Below are 18,424 nucleotides of genomic sequence, written 5' to 3'. Positions count from 1 at the left end.
AGCCTAAAATTTAAATGTTATCCATGTATCTCTGTCTTTCTCTCTCATTCAAATGGGCAGTTTGGGTGGCCATACCTGGCGTCAATATGGCGGCGTTCTATTTCTAGTGACGTAGGTTGAATAGCCAACATGGCTGGTCCATTTTGAGAGTAGAAATCCTTGTATTTCAAAGCGTCTTGCCGCCAGCCTGCCGCAGTCCATTACGGAGGCAACCGCCAGAGAAAATGAAGCAGTCGGCCCTCGCAAGAAATGGGAGTGACGAATTCGGCGGCAAACGTTTCATCCCCGCCAGTGGGACGCACCTATAGCCGACAGCTTAGAGCCGGCGGCAAAAAGAAGCCGAGCGGATATTTTTTGCTATCTGACCTATTGATTAACCTCATATTCTCCTCATGTACACTTTACACTCTTGGTGTTTGGGTTCCATTAAAGTCCACATATTTACAAAGCAATTGTATAAAAAATATATACTTCATATATACAAATCATTTTTATTAATCACTTCTCAATACATTTCTACCAGAAAGACTCAGGAGATAAAATGATGTAACAAAGCATCCATTTATTGGCAGCCCAGCAAGCAATTATTTATAAAGTTCTTTGGCGTAGGCCCCGTCCGTAGTTCATAGTCAAAGGGTAGCGGATCAGCATCTTCTGCCTGAAGACGAAGGCAGGGGCGCAGCCGACCCCCTGGGAAGTATAGACAGGACCATCCTGGTGGTGGTGGGGAGGGTGGAGGTTGTTGTCACGTCGGCATCTGCGAACTCAAACATGTGTAAGTACCAATCTTTTATACAGTAAGAATAAGGACGTGATTGGATAGATGTGAAGGTATTTAAGTGACGCAGTAATTAAGTCTTCCGGTAACACTTTACTTGAAGGGGTGTACATAAGACTGACATGACACCTTCATAACCATGACATAACATATGTCATGAATATGAAGTAGGGTTTATGTATGTTTATGACAACTGTCATTGAGTGTCTTTCGCTCAATAATGACATTTTGAATGCAAATATGACATTGTTTAAGATGTCTTTGTTATGACACCTTGACATAAACCATAACATCATAACCTGTCAGTGTCTTTGTCATGACAACTTCACATTAAATTAAGTTAAACTGGCATGTGGTTGGTTTTGACATTGGCTGTCTTGAGGCCATTATAACTGTGTAATGAATATTTTTCGTGACCTCAACTACAGTGGTACAAATTGAATTTGTCATTAAACAGTTATAATGGCCTCATGACAGCCAATGTCAAAACCAACCACCTGACAGTTTAATGTAATGTTAACCAATAAAGCTAAGTGGTTTCTTAAGTTTGATAATTAATCTGCTATGTCATGTTTATGACAGGTTGTGTTGTCTTAGTAATGTCAAGTTGTCATGACAAAGACACTGACAGGTTATGATGTATTGGTTTATGTCAAGGTGTCATAACAAAGACATCTCAAACAATGTCATATTTGCATTAAAAATATCATAATTGAGCGAATGACACTTAATGACAGTTGTCATAAACATGCATGAAACTTCCTTCATATTCATAACATGTGTCATGTCATGATTATGAAGGTGTCATGTTAGTCTTATGCACACCCCTTCAAGTAAAGTGTTACCCATAACTCCATAAAAATCAGATTATTACATTCCATTTCGATTACATAGACTTACAATTAGCCCACATTATGATTATTATCGATTATAGCCCACTTACACAACACAAGGCCCATATTACGTCATACAACGTAATGTTAATGTTAATAAAGGCGCAGTTTTATGGTTAGCCTATGTATTGAATTACAACTGAAATGAACAGACACAAATTATTTTACCTCTGGTAAAAACTGGCACCCAAAACTGTAGGCTAATTAACGTTAACGTTATGCATAATTCATCCATATAGCGGTACGAGGTAATCTATATGATAGGCTAGCTATTTTTAGCCAACTTAATGTAAGCATAACAATGTAATAACATACATTATGCACGATAGTAATTATATTGATATAAACATGTAAAACTGTAAACATTCATTAAAAATAATGAAACGGGCCGCTACCCTTGACCTCTGCTACATAAATAAGACGTTCTTGTAACGTGGGTACACGTAATACGCTAGCTAACTAGTGCAAGTCACTTAACTAAATATAACAACATTGTCGGTTTCTTACCTCGATGTAGTAACGTGAAATCCAAAGTAAACCCAGTACTTTGACACCTGTAAAGTTTCAACAGTTTTTTCAAAACCGCTGGAAACCACTTAACCTCTGGCGATGCCCCGTCAGGTAGATGTAGGGTTTTTGGGAATGAAGGATAGTGATTGGTTGTCAACAAAAGCAAGGAGACGGAGATTTCGGAAATGGACTTTATTGATTGGCTGTAAACTGTGAGGGAAAGATACACATACTGATACGTGATTGATGCATACGTATAAAAAAAAAAGGTTAAAAATGGATCATAATAATTGGAAGCTAGGAAAAGGAGATGATGGGATCAGGATTTATTGATTGGCTGTGAACAAAGATGGAAAGATGCCAATAGTTATACGTGATTGGATGGCAATTGACAGTCTCTCGTTCTCCAGGCACCGCTAGCCGGGCAACTGCGGTGAACTGCTTCGGGCTGGTCGCGGTCTTTATCCGTGCCTAAATTGCACCCGTGAAAGGGAGCCTCACATTTCGCACAGGCTTGGCATAGCCTCTTGCGGGTAAAGTCAGGGTTAAGCCTAGAGGTAGGCTTAGATTGTACTTTGTTTGTTTGAGCCATATCTGTTGTTGGGGGATACAAATTGACCCAGTAGAGCAGGCCAATAATTAGCACCACCCGGAGTTAAAGTTCCGTTTCGGTCTGTCGAGTGAGAGAGCGGTTACTGAAGACAAACTTCTCCAAATATCCAAAGACAAAAGTGAGTCATACAACAAAGAGTTGGAGGGACACAACCTCCAACCGGAAGCAAAAACGCTAGTACATATAGGCCTATGCCGAATCGATTGACCTCATGCATGAGAGCCTGATAGGTTACAAGTTACCGGTGCCCTCCTTATGAGAACAAAATCCACGTTCGATCGATGTCGTAAGTTATTACGGATGCTCAATGGTGTTTTAAAAGGAGTTTTGAGCAGGAACTCTCTGGAACACAGGCCTCGACCACCCGGAACAAAACATGAGTATTCCATCCACGCGCCACAGCAAACATAAGCTTATGTAAACTTTCACAACACCCGCTGTCTTCTTTGAACACAAAGCAACTGACCAAGCTGTAAACGCTAAAAGGGGCCAAGAAACATCTTGTCATGCGTCCGAAATGACACGGATGTGTTAATGGAAACACGTGTGCTAAATTCTGCAGCTGTGTTGGTTGTTGCATGGCAGGACGTCAACGAAAAACACCATTCGTCCCTGGGTGGGCTCGAACCACCAACCTTTCGGTTAACAGCTGAACGCGCTTACCGATTGCGCCAAAGCTGGGGAACAATATTCTGTTAGAGGGGGGGAAGAGACGGAAGAAGGGGGAAGAGGGAAAAAAGAGGAAAAAAGAGAGAAAAGAAGGAAAAAGGAGAGGAAAAGAAAAGAAAGAGATTTTTTATGACTTTGTCCCCCCAATATCAATATTTTTGAAAGTCTACGTTTGTCATAAATTATTGCAAAAACTGTTTTTTTGTATCTTCCTATACATTTATATGGGATTAAAGATGATCACAAGGTTGGTGGTTCGAATCCCACTGCTGCCAGAAATTAAGATGACTGTGTTATGGTGTGAATTATGTTTTATCATTAAAAATCACATAACTGGTTTCCATATTACAGAAATGAGTTCTGTTCTGTCGTTTTACAATATAAATGAATATTGTACTAATGACATTTAAATGATTCTAGATATTTTATTTATAGTAAATTATACTATACTTTTAATTATATTCATTAAACTATAGTTTTAATTATATTTCTGCGTCAGTAATTTTATAAAAACTATTCTAAAAACTAGTCAATTATTGTATTACTGAATTCATCCATTACAACATTTTTTTCACAAGTGACTAACTTTGGAACGATACTATAGTAAAGGAACACACAAAAAACAAGGAGAGAAGCATTTATGATCAAAAGACCAAACTTTCATTTTATTTTCATCCTTTTTTTAAAAACTATATACAAGGAGAACTATATACAAGGAAAACTATATACAAGGAGAAATAAATTATTTATTTTCTTTTTTTATATCCTCCAACCACTGCTCCTTTGCCACTGTCTCTACTGAGGGGCAGTATACAATTCCCTTGTACTGACTGTGCCCAGTCTCTGCTGTTCTGAACTGCCCGCATTTCTTGCAAGTGTTGTGCTGCACTTTGCGGGTCAGTTTTCGAACTGGAGCTAGAGCTGGAGCAGGAGGGGCAGAGGAGAGGCTGACCCTTAGAGCCTGTGGAGCAGCAACCAGGACGGGCCCCTGCTGTGAGGCAACTGGCGTCAACATCAGCAGTTGAGTTCCTGGGGGAGGAGCAGGAAATAGTTGCCGCTGGGTTGGTGGTGTCTCAGCTGCTGGTGTCAAAACCACTGGGGCTGAAGGGATCTTCCTCTTCCTCTTCACCTGTGCCTGGCCCACAGTGCTACTTGGCAGGTGGTACTGGTGAGCCGGGCCTGGCTGGGGGGGCGCAGATGGGGGGCGCACATTGGCAGGGAGCAGAGGGTCAGCAGCAACAGACAAGCGGCTAGGCAGTTCCAGCCCCTGCATTACAACTGCAGTGTCCTGTCTTTTTACCCGGCTGTTGTGCCACTGAACCAAGGTGGTGTGGCTCACGTCCACCAGCTGGATTGTGGTCTGCTGCATTACTGTTGCATTTCCCAGAATGCACCGCCTGATTTTTCTATAGTCCTCCAGGATGAGGTCCCATCTGGACACTGTGCCAGTCCCCTTCTTCTTGGGACTCCGGTGAATGGCACAGAGCCTGACAAAAATTGTCTCAATCAGGCGAGAACAATCTGGCCACTGGGCAAGTGGGGCAGTGGTGGTGAGTGCATGCCTCTTCACACTCTCCACCCCTGGAGTGAACTCCTGCCTCTTCTTGGGTGACCTGAACCTCCCAGTATCCAGCCTGCTCCTGTGTCTGGAAGAAAACATGACTCTCCTCTTGTCGAAGTCCAGCAGGTTCTGCCAAATAGCAACAATATTGCTCACCTAAGCAGAGAAGAGCATATAATACAGAGCAAATGAGAAAAAAAACAAGCAAGTGTAAACATGTATGACAAGTCAAAGAGGGAAAGTATAAAAAGTTGAATGATCCTGACCTGCTGGTTGGTGAGTGCCAGAGAGGGATGGTTCCTGAGTTCCACAAGACACTCCGCCAGGCTGTCGACTCTGTCCATACCTGGCACACCAAAGTCATCCACAGCCTGAAAAAATAAAGATATGAGCAACAATATGAGAACAGTGAAGTGGGATAAAACACAGATACATATACACTGTTCTATAGAAATACCAGGATTGATTATTGCATTCTAAAATGTCAGCAGACTGTGACAATAATTTAGACATTTGTAATAAAAAAAAGTATTTACATACCGCAGACTCATCAGGAGATGCTGAAGCACCTGGCTGCAGCATGGAGGAGGCAGCAGACTGGGTGGAGGAGGCAGCAGACTGGGTGGAGGAGGCAGCGGAGGAGGCAGCAGACTGGGTGGAGGAGGAAGCAGAGGAGGCAACAGACTGGGTGGAGGAGGCAGCGGAGGAGGCAGCAGACTGGGTGGAGGAGGAAGCAGAGGAGGCAACAGACTGGGTGGAGGAGGCAGCAGACTGGGGGTGGAGGAATCAGCGGAGGAGGGAGCAGACTGGGGGGTGGAGGAGGCAGCAGAACGGGGGGTGGAGGAGGCAGCGGAGGAGGCAGCAGACTGGGTGGAGGCAGCAGACTGGGGGGTGGAGGAGGCAGCAGACTGGGTGGAGGAGGCAGTATGGGTAGAGCTAACAGGCTGGCATGAGGGAACAGCCAGGTCAACAGCCATGGTGGATAAGGCAGCAGGCTGTGTGGATGAGGCAGCGGGCCGGGTGGTGTAGGAGGAGGCAGTAAGGCTTGAGGCAACAGACTGGCAGGAGGGAGGAGCCAGGGCAGCAGCCAAGGTGGATGAGGCAGCAGGCTGAGATGGGGTAGCAGCAGGCTGAGAGAAGGTGGCAGGCGTGGTGGAGGATAGAGACTCAGAGGGCATAAAGCAGGAGGAGACAGAGAAGCTAGGGTCATCGGTAAGACTTGACACATTAATGTCATGAGTCAGGTCTTACCCGAAGCCCTCGTCTTCTTCGTCCAGGCCTTCATCCACATCCTCCAGCATGTTCTCTGTCTCCTCTGAGTCGGGGTTCACCACCAGAGGCTGTCCAGTCTGACTCAGGAGATAGTCAACACCAAGCAGCTCTCCTATGAAAAAGAACAAAAAAGCACACACATACATGACTAATTATATTCAAAGCATTCGGTCAAGATATAATGCAACTGTAATCAGACTCAGTGTATGGTTGGCTTTGTTAATGGGAATAATAAAATTATGGACTCAATCTCTAGTTGGAACATTAAAAACCCACAAATTAAAAGTATAATGTAGCCAGATAAGGGTAAGACATACCAGTGTATTTGGCAGGTGCCCTGAAAGTTGGCACAAAAGCCCGGCCAAACACCTTCAGGCTGTTGGTGTTGACGCAGTGAGCCATATCCCCGGAGTAGGTGAGAAGGGACGCTGGCTTGCCGGTCACTGCCGCAGTCCCCCGATCCTGATTCCACCTGTTCAGGCCTTCCAGGAGGTATAGCTGGAAGTTCAGTGCATTGGCACTGGTTCCTAGAAGAAGAACAAAACATTTATACCACTGTAAAAGGATGTGCCTTTCAATCTGAATAATGCATAGCAGTTATTTAAGACATCATACATGCGAGACACTAACCTGGAATGAACCTGTTCAGGTGGCAATGGAAAGATTCCAGGGATGTGGACCCTCTGGCACAGCGATACCTGGTCAGGATGACCCCCGCCTTTTTGGTGGTGCCTACCTCAGTGTAGAGCGGCACTTCTGGCAAGTCCTGGATGCACCTGACATGGCGTTTCTGCACACGCCAGATGTGCTCCATGCGCACTTGATCCAGAAGTGGCACACCCATAAGGTCCCTCCCATTGGCCCCCCCAGCTCCTGCAGCAGCCTCTCGATGAGGCGAATGGTGTCCTCCTCACTGCGCGTCCTCCTGCGGCAGTAAAGGCTGAGGTCCCTTTTACTGATGCTCCTGTCCACCAGGAGGTCAGTAATAGCTGGCCTACCCTCCTGCATCAGCTGTTGTTTTTTGGCCTGCCGCAACAGGATGAGGTCCCCCGCATCCCACTCAAAAATGCAGGCGGACAGGCATCCCATGAAGGTTGGGTAGAGGGGATGGGCATCGGTGGTGCAGCCCACGGCCAGCCTTCTCATAAAGTGCCAGATGTCCAGCCGGATGTGGAGGTCTGGCCATTGCCCAAACCTTGTGTGCAGCTTGCTATTTGCCCCCTCACTACTCACGCAGCAGCCACAGTCCACATACAGCAGCACTGGGGGGTGGAACGGCTGCCAGGCGGTACCGCTCCATGACACCAGCCACCATCCTGTCCAGTCCTGGCCCCTCCTGCACCGACAGGACACTGGTCAGTATCTGGCCGACCTCATTGCCAATAGAGCTCACCCAGAGTGCTGTCCCCCGTCCATGGCCAGCCAGCTTCTTTGTGATCTGGAATTTACAAATGTAACGACACATTCAGAGATCTGAACTTATTGTTTTAAGAGAGAAAAATCTCATTTGAGAATTGAGCCACAGCGATTGAGAAAAATGTCTATTTGGCAGTATTTAAGAACATGTAAGTCTATTACAGAGTCAGATTATTTATTACCTTTTTGGTGGAATCCATCTTTAAGATGGTGCCAAAGGTCGACGTGATGCTGGCCTTGATGTGGTCTGTACGGCAGAGGATGTCCCTGCCGTATACGGACAGCACCCAACGACTGGTGGGGATGTCGATGGGCTCTGGAGGCTCCTGGCAGACCACCGGAAAGAGGCTGGGTCGATCCACAAAGTCAGCACACTCCCCAAGATAGTGTGCCAACCGATTCAGCCATTCTTCCCCATGGTTCTCTTTCAACTCCCTCACCAATCGAGCTGGACTGTTGCCTAGCGTCCGGTCCTGAAGCAGCCTAATGACACGGATGTCACAGGCATACCTGAAAACGCATTGTTGCTGTGATTAGTTACATGTTAATTGAAGGGTCAATTCAGTGGTTTAATTCTTACAATCAACATCTTTTCTACACTGATTCACTCACTTGCGGGTCAGGATCAGCCGGAACATTTTCTGGTGAGGCAGGTCAAGCAGGTCCCGGACAGTCTGACTTGTTGACAGATAGTTAAGAGAACACACAGTGCACCTGAGTGTCTCTGTCACCATCATGTAGTACCTGTCCATGTCCAGGACCTTCCGAGCCCTCTTGTGAACACCATTGCCCGTCAGGTTCTTGCCACAATCTGGGCAGGACACCCTCACCTTCCACAGGTGGTAAGGCATCCACACCATCAATCGATGGGTGAAGAACCGGTCTGGAGTTGGTGTCTGGTGGTAAATGAGGGCTGGGACAGGGGGCTCATACCACAGCTTCAAATCTGGCCGCAGCTTGCCAGAGTGAAATAAGGTGTTGGCAATCCACCTCTGGTCCTGCACAGGGATGGTCTTGCTCATTTCCCCTGGCAACCAGAATGAAGCTGAGGCCCCAGCCGGGGCTGGCATGACTCCTCCAGGCTCCTCCTGTTTGGAAGACAATTTGTTTATTGTATAAATAAAGGCTTCTGTGATATACACCACAGCCTGTCCAATAGTGTTTTTTAATTGCTTTGTTGCAATTCCCAAAAGCAATTGGTAAATAAAGACATTCTTTAAATTACTACATTATTAGCTTAATAACTATGTGATTTGTATATGTACATCTCTGTTAACAGGTCACTCTAAATTGTATCCTAGACGCATGCATTTTCTGTAAAGCTGCTTTGAAACTATATACATTGTAAATACATAATTATAATTAAAATGTATAATTAATAAATAAATAATAATAAAAAATATATATACATATACAAATACATGTGAATTGAATTGAATACTATAAAACTGAATACTTGAATACTTCTCATTTAGGTTAACTAGAATGAAAGCATGAGATCAGGTTTTGAAAGAATGACTAGCTGTATTACATGTGTGATCAGCTTGGAGTTTTGTAAAGAGTTTTAAAAATGCATGCCTTACTTGTGAAACAGTACCAAAGTGAATTTAAAAAATAAGTAAATTGCTGGTATACTCACAGAGGATGGAGCAGGACTGGGGCTCCTCACAGAGGATGGAGCAGGACTGGGGCTCCTCACAGAGGATGGAGAAGGGGTGGTGGTCCTCACAGAGGCCATAGATGGGGCCCTCACAAACGATGGAGAAGGGTTGGTGGTCCTCACGGAGGATGGAGGAGGAGACGGGCTGGGAGGAGAAGGGCTGGGGGTCCTTGAAGAGGATGGAGCAGGACTGGGGCTCCTCACACAGGATGGTGAAGGGGTGGTGGTCCTCACAGAGGCCATAGATGGGGCCCTCATAAAGGATGGAGAAGGGGTGGTGGTCCTCACGGAGAATGGAGGAGGAGAGGGGCTGGGAGAAGGGCTGGGGGTCCTTGAAGAGGGTGGAGGAGAGGGGCTGGGGGTCCTCCGACCCACTAAATTTGGCTTAAGTGACGACATCTGAGACCCACCAAAGCGTGACTTAGTGAACTAAAAAGAGAAACAAAGTTAATTGTATGACAACCACACTATACATTTTCAACACAAACATTTTTATTCAAATCGAGTGTTTACTTATGTGTGGTGGGTAGGTTTAGGGGTAAGGGTCGGTTTGGTGATAGAAAATATAAATTAACCTGACATAAAGGCAATGGAAGTCTATGCAATGTCCTCACTAATATAGTCAAAAAAAAATGTGTGTGTGTGTGTGTGTGTGTGCGTGCGTGCAAGCGTGCGTGCGTGTAAAAATGTGAATGGCCTGACTGATCAGTCTGCAGGAGTATGCTAGAATTATTTTGATGTTGGTGGGCCGTAGATCATATCAAACAAATACAAAATGAATCTAAGTCAACATTAATTACAGATTTAATGTTCACCATTGACAAACTTGGAGGGGGCCTCAGGAATGTCCGTAGGGTAGGATTAGTGTCTGAAGCCTCAGACTGGGGAGCAGCTGTGCCAGGAGCCTCAGACTGGGGAGGTGCAGCAGAAGACTGAGTGGCAGCGGCAGGCTGCGTAAACAACACCAGAAGGGCATAAGATGTAGTGAAACAGCATAACAGTATTTTAACATATATGTAATGCAACATTAAATGTCATTTTCAAATGCATCACCTTAGTGGTGTGGAATCCACAGTTGCAGACCATGGACCCTCCAAAGAGGGTGGTCTGTCCGTGGACCTGCATGGGGCATTTCTCAATCTGAAAAGACAAGAAGCATTATTTACTGATATTTTCTGCACCATTCATTTTCAGGTGCATACTACATACTATGTAATGAGATAGAGATAACTTTGCTTTACCTTCTGATAGAGGTCATACCACTTCCGCTGCCTTGGGGCTGGTCTATTTCCTCCTCCAGAAGGCCAAACCCCAGAGCTGGCAAAAGCCCTCAACCTCATCATCCACTCGCCATCTCCCATGGCCTTGTGGCTCTTTGGCTTTGTGCTCATCTAAACATAACAGGGAAATAAAAGTAAACAAATGGATTTTTGCAAGTACTGGACTACACTGATTTTTTCCCCCACTAAATTATAATGATACAACTATATAAAAAAAGAATTCAAACAAAACTTCAAGCTAACTAAATGATGGCACCCCTTCCGGAAAATGATTTTACAACAAATAAAACATGGTTCATATAGTTTAACACAAACGAACCATGGTTTTGCTACACTAACCACAGTCTAACCATTATATTCATAGTAAAAACTGTGGTTATATAAATGGTAATCAGCTAAATAAACATACTATAGTAAAACCATGGTTAATTTTCTTAAGGGATGACTATTTCTACTACTTATAACATTGCTTTATTTATTCAAACCAAACTTCAAGCTGACTAAATGGTGTTTATTATTTAAGATTATAGGCAACTGGTGATAAAGTGACCACAGTTTATAAACAGAAACACTTATACTATAGTAAAACCATGGTTATTATAAGTGATGACTTTATCTACAACTATAAGAGGTTTTATTTATTCAAACCAATCTTCAAATGGTGTTTAATATTTAAGATTATAGGCAACTGGTGATAAAGTGACCACAGTTTATAAACAGAAACACTTATACTATAGTAAAACCATGGTTATTATAAGTGATGACTTTATCTACAACTATAAGAGGTTTTATTTATTCAAACCAATCTTCAAATGGTGTTTAATATTTAAGATTATAGGCAACTGGTGATAAAGTGACCACAGTTTATAAACAGAAACACTTATACTATAGTAAAACCATGGTTATTATAAGTGATGACTTTATCTACAACTATAAGAGGTTTTATTTATTCAAACCAATCTTCAAATGGTGTTTAATATTTAAGATTATAGGCAACTGGTGATAATGTGACCACAGTTTATGAACAGAAACACATATACTATAGTAAAAACATGGTTATTATAAGTGATGACTTTATCTACAACTATAAGAGTTTTTATTTATTACAACCGAACTTCAAGCTGGCTAAATGGTGTTTAATATGCAAGATTAGAGGCAACTCGTGATGACGTGGCCATAGTTTATAAACAGAAACACTTATTTTACCATAGTAAAACCATGGTTAATATAAGTGATGACGTTATCTACAACAATACGTTTTTTTTTTCATTCAAACCGAACTTAAAGCTGACTAAATGGTGTTTAATATGTAAGATTATAGGCAACTCGTGATCACGTGATCACCGTTTATTAAGACAATCACTTTTACTATTGAGAATGAGGAGATGTCCTCACGACACAGCGCCCCGCCCCCCGGAGACAGCTTTCCGCCATTTTGGGAGGACACCCGCTAGCAACGCTTATTGTTTATATTGGTAATTGTCGCAGTGTTAGAATGCCTGGAAAACACTGCTGTGTAAAAACTGCTCCAGTGTCTCACACGATCGTCGTGGGAACTGTAGCAACCATTTGTTACATTTTTTTCGTTTCCCTAAATGGAAAAAGCAGGAAGGAGAGCATGTCTCCGATGTGACAAAGAGACGTCGGATTTCTTGGGTTGCAGCTGTTAGAAGAAAGGACATTACTTTCGACCGCATCTCCGACTCGATGAGAGTGTGTTCTATGCATTTTCATTCGGGTAAGTTCTCTAAAAATTCTTTAAATGTGTTTATGTTCAGCTTTTAAAGTCATGAAGTTAACCTGACGTTATTGCCTAGCCTGCTAACGTTAGCTAACTAAGTTACAGTGCTAAGCAAAAGTGATACATCCATAATAAATTTGACTAAAAAGAGGAATAAAAATCATATTTTGTAAATTGATCTTATTGCTTTAATTAAAAAAAAAATAGTAAAAATCACTCTACCTAGAGATTGGCATGGGGTAGTTTCCATAAGATTATCTCTCAATGCAAATCCAACCAGCTATTAGGCTAACTGAAATAAAACCATGCCATTATCAAGGTTTGGTACTAAGGGTGTGTGATGATGTGGGGCTATTTTAATTCCAAAGGCCAAGGGTACTTTATCAGGATGCATATTATCCTGGATCCATAAAATAACTGGCCTTTAAAAATCTGCCTGCCTCTATGGGAATTTAACATGGGGTGTCCTGACTTATGCACCCTGTATATAAAGGAAGAACATTAATTTATTTACGATACATTATTCATTCACAAAGAAAGTTGGTGTCTTAAAGGTTGGATTTTTTTTAAATTAAGGCATTTAGATAAATTTCCAAAAGATGTCATTTTTTATTCCTCTTTTTAGTCAACTTTAGCATGGGTCTATTCACTTATGCTTAGCACTGTATCTATCAAACTGTTGTTTCTTTGAAAATACTTGCACAGCCATCAATGTTGTTGTTTTTAACAAAACTAGTGTTCATGACATTATGCTTGCTTGTCAGTGAAATGTGCTCGCAGTAATGTGTTTGCCCCACACAGTGGTTCTCTACAATAACTTTCCCCACTTTGGATGCATCACAAAGATGCATATTCCCTCATGTCCTTAGCCTTTTTTCTGCAAGATGTCTTAATCAAATCAAATTTCTTAATCAAATTATTCTGTTCTAGGTAAACCATCATATGAGATGTTGGAGAACCACCCTGACTGGAAACCATCTTTGCGGTTAGGCCACAGTGATGTTAAGCAAACAGATGAAGCAAGATTTCTGCGACAAGTAAATCGCAGGACCCGGCACCAGGAGCAGCCACCATCCCCAGCACAGCACCAGGAGCAGCCACCATCCCCAGCACGGCACCAGGAGCAGCCACCATCCCCAGCACAGCAACAGGAGCAGCCACCATCCCCAGCACAGCAACAGGAGCAAGTGCCACCATCCCCAGCACAGCACCAGGAGCAGCCACCATCCCCAGCACAGCAACAGGAGCAAGTGCCACCATCCCCAGCACAGCAACAGGAGCAAGTGCCACCGCTGGCGCAGCACAAGGAGCCGCCATCCCCGGCACAGGAATGTGCACTCTGCTCATCTAGACAGGATGGTATTAACAGTCTTTTGGAGGAAAATAGAAAGCTGAAGGAGGAACTTGAAGAGTACCAGATGAATGAGAACTTTCTGAGTGGTGATGATAACAGAGTGAAGTACTACACGGGACTTCCGACCTATGTAATGTTTCAGACACTTCTGTTCAGTCTCATGCCATATCTGCCTCAAGGTAGTTTGAAGAAGCTCTCACCCTTCCAGCTTGTCCTGATGACTCTTATGCGCCTTAGACTGGACCTGCCAATACAGCATCTAGGCCATCTGTTTCGGGTGCACAGGACAACAGCCAGTGATGCCTTTCACCACACTCTTAGTGTGATGTATGGACGGCTGTCTCCTTTGGTGTACTGGCCATGCAGAGAAAGTTTATTGACCAGTATGCCACACCAGTTTGTGGAATCGTTCGGAAAACATGTGGCTGCAATTGTGGACTGTTTTGAGGTTTTTATTGAAAAACCCTCAAATGTACTTGCAAGGGCACAGACTTTTTCTCAGTATAAACATGCATACACAATGAATTATCTGATTGTGATTACACCCCAGGGTGTAATTTCTTTCATATCCGAAGGGTGGGGTGGGCGCGCTAGTGACAAACACATTACAGAGCAGAGTGGTTTCCTCAACAAACTGTTGCCAGGTGACATTGTGCTGGCAGATAGAGGATTTAATATCAGGGAAAGTGTGGGTATGATGTGTGCTGAGGTTAAGGTACCTACTTTCACAAGGGGTCGTGCACAGCTGGAGGCAAAGGATTTGGAGGAGACTAGGGCCATAGCACATCTCAGGATTCATGTGGAGAGGGTGATTGGTGTTGTGCGGAACAAATTTAAATTCCTACACTCAACTGTACCTGTGAACATGCTTCTCAAATGTGAAGGTGAAAACATAATGGCGTTGGACAAGATTGTCACTGTTTGCTGTGCCTTGGTAAATATATGCAAAAGTGTTGCCTGAGTGCAGACTTTTTGTTGAAAATAAAGTGTAATCTAATCTACTATGAAATTAATGTAAATATGAAATAAACTCTTTAAACACCTTTATATGACTTAACAGTATTTATTGAGAACTGACAATGAACAGTGTATTAATGTTTTCACAATATGCTCTAAATAAATAACAATAAAAAGTGCATTAATGTAAACAATAAAAAGTGCATTAATGTAAACAATAAAAAGTGCATTAATGTAAACAATAAAAAAATGCAATGTAAACAATAACAAACAAAAATCTCAATGTAAACAATGTCAATGATAAAAAAACACAAAAAAGTGCATTAATGTAAACAATAAAAAGTGCGTTAATGTAAACAATAAAAAGTGCGTTAATGTAAACAATAAAAAGTGCGTTAATGTAAACAATAAAAAGTGCATTAATGTAAACAATAAAAAGTGCGTTAATGTAATGTGCATCAAACACTATTCAGCACAAGAAGGGCAAAACCAAGGAGTATCAGCAGAAGGGGTGTCCACAAGCCCCACACAATGGAAGTGAAACCATTGTACTGTACAGTTCTCGTTGTCACATGCCACCATTTGACCTTTCTCGGGTCCAGCACAGAGACACCACACTGACTTATTTCTCTTAGGTGCTTTGTCTTTTTTGGCAGGCTGCTTTCTTGGCGTCTTTATGCGCACTTCCAGTGGCTGTTGTTGCTTTAGCACACTGGGGCCAAACGATGCTTGGGAGGTAGGTGGTACTGTGTAATATTGCATCACGAGTTCAGGGAGAGCCACCTTCAGGAAGAACTCCTGTGCCTTCAGAAGCCGTGCCTTCCAAAAAAAGGTGTCTGGAGATATGCGTAGAATCACACAGTCCTTCAGTGTCCATACTACAAAGTCACAGTATGCACTGTCGGTTACAAAAAGTTGAGTCTGGACCTGGCTGTAGTACTGGTGGTTCTTCTTGAGGTGCACCTGACCATCAACCACATGCAGGCAGAAATTGCGGTCATCTGATGAACATGCATCAAGGACTATGTAGTCCTTGTACTTAGCTGGGCATTTTATTTCAATGCAGCCCTTTCCACAACAGGTGCAACTCACAATGGCATCTGGTGATGCTCCTACTTGTGGGAAGGCTGGGTTGACAAAAACCCCACAAGTTTGCACTTGTTGAATTCTGTGCTGGTCTTTTGTTTGGGTGATGTATGCCAGCCTCGCTGTCTCCTCCTGTTTGATACCCCAACTGGTGGCTGCTGTTCCTGGCCCGCGCGTAGGGTAACAAACCCTCTTTATGGTGGAGAGAGCTGGTGAGCTGATGTCTTCTGTTGCATAGACACTGTGCATTGAGGAGGCCGTGATTCTGCCTGCCCTTGCTGCAAACCAAAGTGACGAGGTGTGCTGTCCCCTCGTCCTTCTCTCAATCTGCACTGCCTGTTCCTCTGACACATCAGCGACGTTTCTTATGGCTTGGCAGTGCTTCTGCAGTGCTGACAGGTCACTCCTATCAAAGCTAGTGCCACAAACATTTGCCAGAGACTGTAAGCTTCTGATGGGCAGAATAGGGTCTCGAAATTCCTCACAGTATTCTGGTAGCACACTCAAAATGGCTGATCTTGAGCCTGTGTTATGGAGATCCCTGTAGAATGTTTCCAGCTCTTCCGGTGTTGGTGTGGGTGTTTTTTGTTGTTGTTTTGGTTGAACGTGTTCTCAACGCAGGACTGTTGTGGGTCTCACCATCAATGCGTCTGTTTAGAGACTTGCGTGTGGCAGCAGCAGATGTGAAGTCAATGCTGTGGCCAACCTCTGGATGGACTTTGTCAATGCTGCTTGGCAGCATCCAGTAGGCCGGTTCATCAGTGACTGTGGCCTTTTCCTTCAAACGGACACAGGCATCAACCATAAAGAGCAGGGCTCCAACATGGGTGCATGACTCAGCTACACCAGCCATGCATGTGCAGTGGGCTGAACACACTTGTCCCGATGGTGTAAGGATGACCCATGGTGTGAGAGGAGGTTCGCTGAGCCGCCGTGAATGCATGACCTGTTAAATACAAGAGGTAAAATGTATATATTACAAAGTCACATTTTTTCAAGTTACACACATCACATTTCCATTTGTCTGCAGCCTTGCCTGGATCACAAATACGCCATGCACTCTCACCCTTAATGCACTCAAGTCCCCAACACACAAACCTACAACATTACAATGTAAATGTGGATGTAAATGAATAGGCTTGGACTTGGTGCTGGAAACCCAATGCACAGGACAATAGAGACACCAGAATAAAAATATTCATGACTCTGAAGCTGAAAATACAGAATTATTTTAGACGAATATGCTTGCACTCTGTCACTAACAAAATATATTTAAAATAATGTACGCCACTTTTTACTGGTAACATTAGACATACTGCATTATCAGGACCCACAAATATTCCCCCAGTGCATTATTCTACATTATATTCAACATTTATATATAGAAGTTTAATGTAGTACTGACACTAAAACTGTAAACTTGTTGTTGTTTTTTTCACAAAGTAATTTTAATTTTGGGTGAACTATACACACTACTGTCACTATCCACGATATATTGTTGCATTTTTGTATTGCGATATATTGTGACACAATATTGTTACAGCCCCAATTGACACTACTTTCTTTGAACTGAATTTCATCACTGTTTGATTCAGAGCTCCTGTACAGCAGAAACAAACTTTGTTATTTTCCTATTATTAAGCTGCTTTGATGCAATCTGGATTGTAAAAAGCACTATATAAATAAAAGTGACTTGACAAAAAGTGAAGCAACTTACCTTTGCCAGTACAACGGTGTTTTCACAGTTTGGGGGCTTGTAGATGACCAAGTCACGCACCCAGCCGCAGCAGAATGTCTCGTAACTTTCCAAGGATTTCAGGCTTTGAATTCTAGCATAGTGTAATAACTGATGCCAAAAACCAAGTAATTAACTATTTCCATATACGTACAAGGTGGTAAAGAGTCTAGGTCTCTGTTCCATTCAGCTGCAGGCAGCTCGTATGGGTCGACGTTTTTAATATCAGCCAATTTCTCCAAATACCTCTGTTTGGCATTGATAGTAAGTTAACCCTGTAAGGACCCTTTTCTTTTGCCGCATTCTTCTCCATTTCTTCTTAATTTCTATATTATATATATTTATTTATATATGTATATATTATATAATATATATATATATATTATTTATATAATTTCTCGTAATTTCTATCCGTATATCCGTTTCAATTTGTATCCGTCTCTGTATCGCTCTTACACTGTTGCCCCTGGCAACCAATAGCGTGTCCTCCCAAAATGGTGGGCGGCCTCAATTCGTCACGTGACAGCAAGCTACCGTGACGCATGTCCTCATTCTCAATAGTAAAACCACGTAAACATCGCGACAGACAGATCTAGCATACAGAACACCGATTCCTAATTACATCTCACAAAATAAAGTCATTTAACATGAATTTAATGATGGTTTTATTCATAATTCTCCTCAGAACGTTAGGTTAGCAACTTAGTGATTGCTAAAAGAAAACACTCGACAAAACGACTTTGTGTGAGGGATGAAAATGTAAATAATATATGAACAATTAATCATATAGTCAACAGAAGAAGAAAAACAAACATTTAAAACTTACTTTGCTCGGTAATAACGGAGTTATAGGGGTTTCTGAAGAGCGCGTTTCGTCATCCAATCTCACAATGGATGTA

General features: G+C 42.9%; 3 protein-coding genes across 3 annotated transcripts; 1 reads left to right on the top strand and 2 right to left on the bottom strand.

Moving 5' to 3' along the window:
* Nucleotides 1–7,521: 7,521 nt before the first annotated feature.
* LOC143742378 (uncharacterized) lies at nucleotides 7,522–8,464 on the bottom strand. The gene is made up of 3 exons (XM_077235239.1): nucleotides 8,325–8,464; nucleotides 7,895–8,222; nucleotides 7,522–7,734 (listed from the first exon to the last, which is right to left on the bottom strand). Exons 1-3 carry the CDS (start codon nucleotides 8,462–8,464, stop codon nucleotides 7,522–7,524), a joined length of 681 nt encoding a protein of 226 aa, XP_077091354.1.
* A 1,434-nt stretch (nucleotides 8,465–9,898) lies between these two features.
* On the bottom strand, nucleotides 9,899–18,397 carry LOC143741601 (uncharacterized). The gene is made up of 4 exons (XM_077233873.1): nucleotides 18,352–18,397; nucleotides 10,614–10,763; nucleotides 10,426–10,512; nucleotides 9,899–10,322 (listed from the first exon to the last, which is right to left on the bottom strand). The coding sequence occupies exons 2-4, from the start codon at nucleotides 10,761–10,763 to the stop codon at nucleotides 10,128–10,130; spliced, it is 432 nt and encodes a 143-aa protein (XP_077089988.1). The 5' UTR covers nucleotides 18,352–18,397; the 3' UTR covers nucleotides 9,899–10,127.
* On the top strand, nucleotides 13,680–14,708 carry LOC143742377 (uncharacterized; the record flags this gene model as incomplete). The annotated part of the gene is made up of 1 exon (XM_077235238.1): nucleotides 13,680–14,708. A coding segment is annotated over one exon (1,029 nt), but the record flags the coding sequence as incomplete, so codon positions are not given.
* Nucleotides 18,398–18,424: the final 27 nt, after the last annotated feature.

This window comes from Siphateles boraxobius, unplaced genomic scaffold (genome assembly GCF_051911475.1).
Source record: "Siphateles boraxobius isolate OS27281-9 unplaced genomic scaffold, OSU_SipBor_1 19, whole genome shotgun sequence".
NCBI lineage: Eukaryota > Metazoa > Chordata > Actinopteri > Cypriniformes > Leuciscidae > Siphateles > Siphateles boraxobius.
Note: the sequence above shows the minus strand (reverse complement) of the source record. Positions and strands in the feature narration are given on the sequence as shown.

What these genes read in the sequence shown, in the direction of transcription:
- LOC143742378 (XM_077235239.1), bottom strand. Translation starts at nt 8,464, where the DNA reads ATGGACAGGTACTACATGATGGTGACAGAGACACTCAGGTGCACTGTG. An exon ending in CGGCTGATCCTGACCCGCAA is followed by an intron (nt 8,223 to 8,324) that starts GTGAGTGAATCA and finishes ATGCGTTTTCAG; the next exon opens with GTATGCCTGTGACATCCGTG. An exon ending in AGATGGATTCCACCAAAAAG is followed by an intron (nt 7,735 to 7,894) that starts GTAATAAATAAT and finishes TGTAAATTCCAG; the next exon opens with ATCACAAAGAAGCTGGCTGG.
- LOC143741601 (XM_077233873.1), bottom strand. Translation starts at nt 10,763, where the DNA reads ATGAGCACAAAGCCAAAGAGCCACAAGGCCATGGGAGATGGCGAGTGG. An exon ending in GGTATGACCTCTATCAGAAG is followed by an intron (nt 10,513 to 10,613) that starts GTAAAGCAAAGT and finishes TTGTCTTTTCAG; the next exon opens with ATTGAGAAATGCCCCATGCA. An exon ending in GTGGATTCCACACCACTAAG is followed by an intron (nt 10,323 to 10,425) that starts GTGATGCATTTG and finishes TTGTTTACGCAG; the next exon opens with CCTGCCGCTGCCACTCAGTC.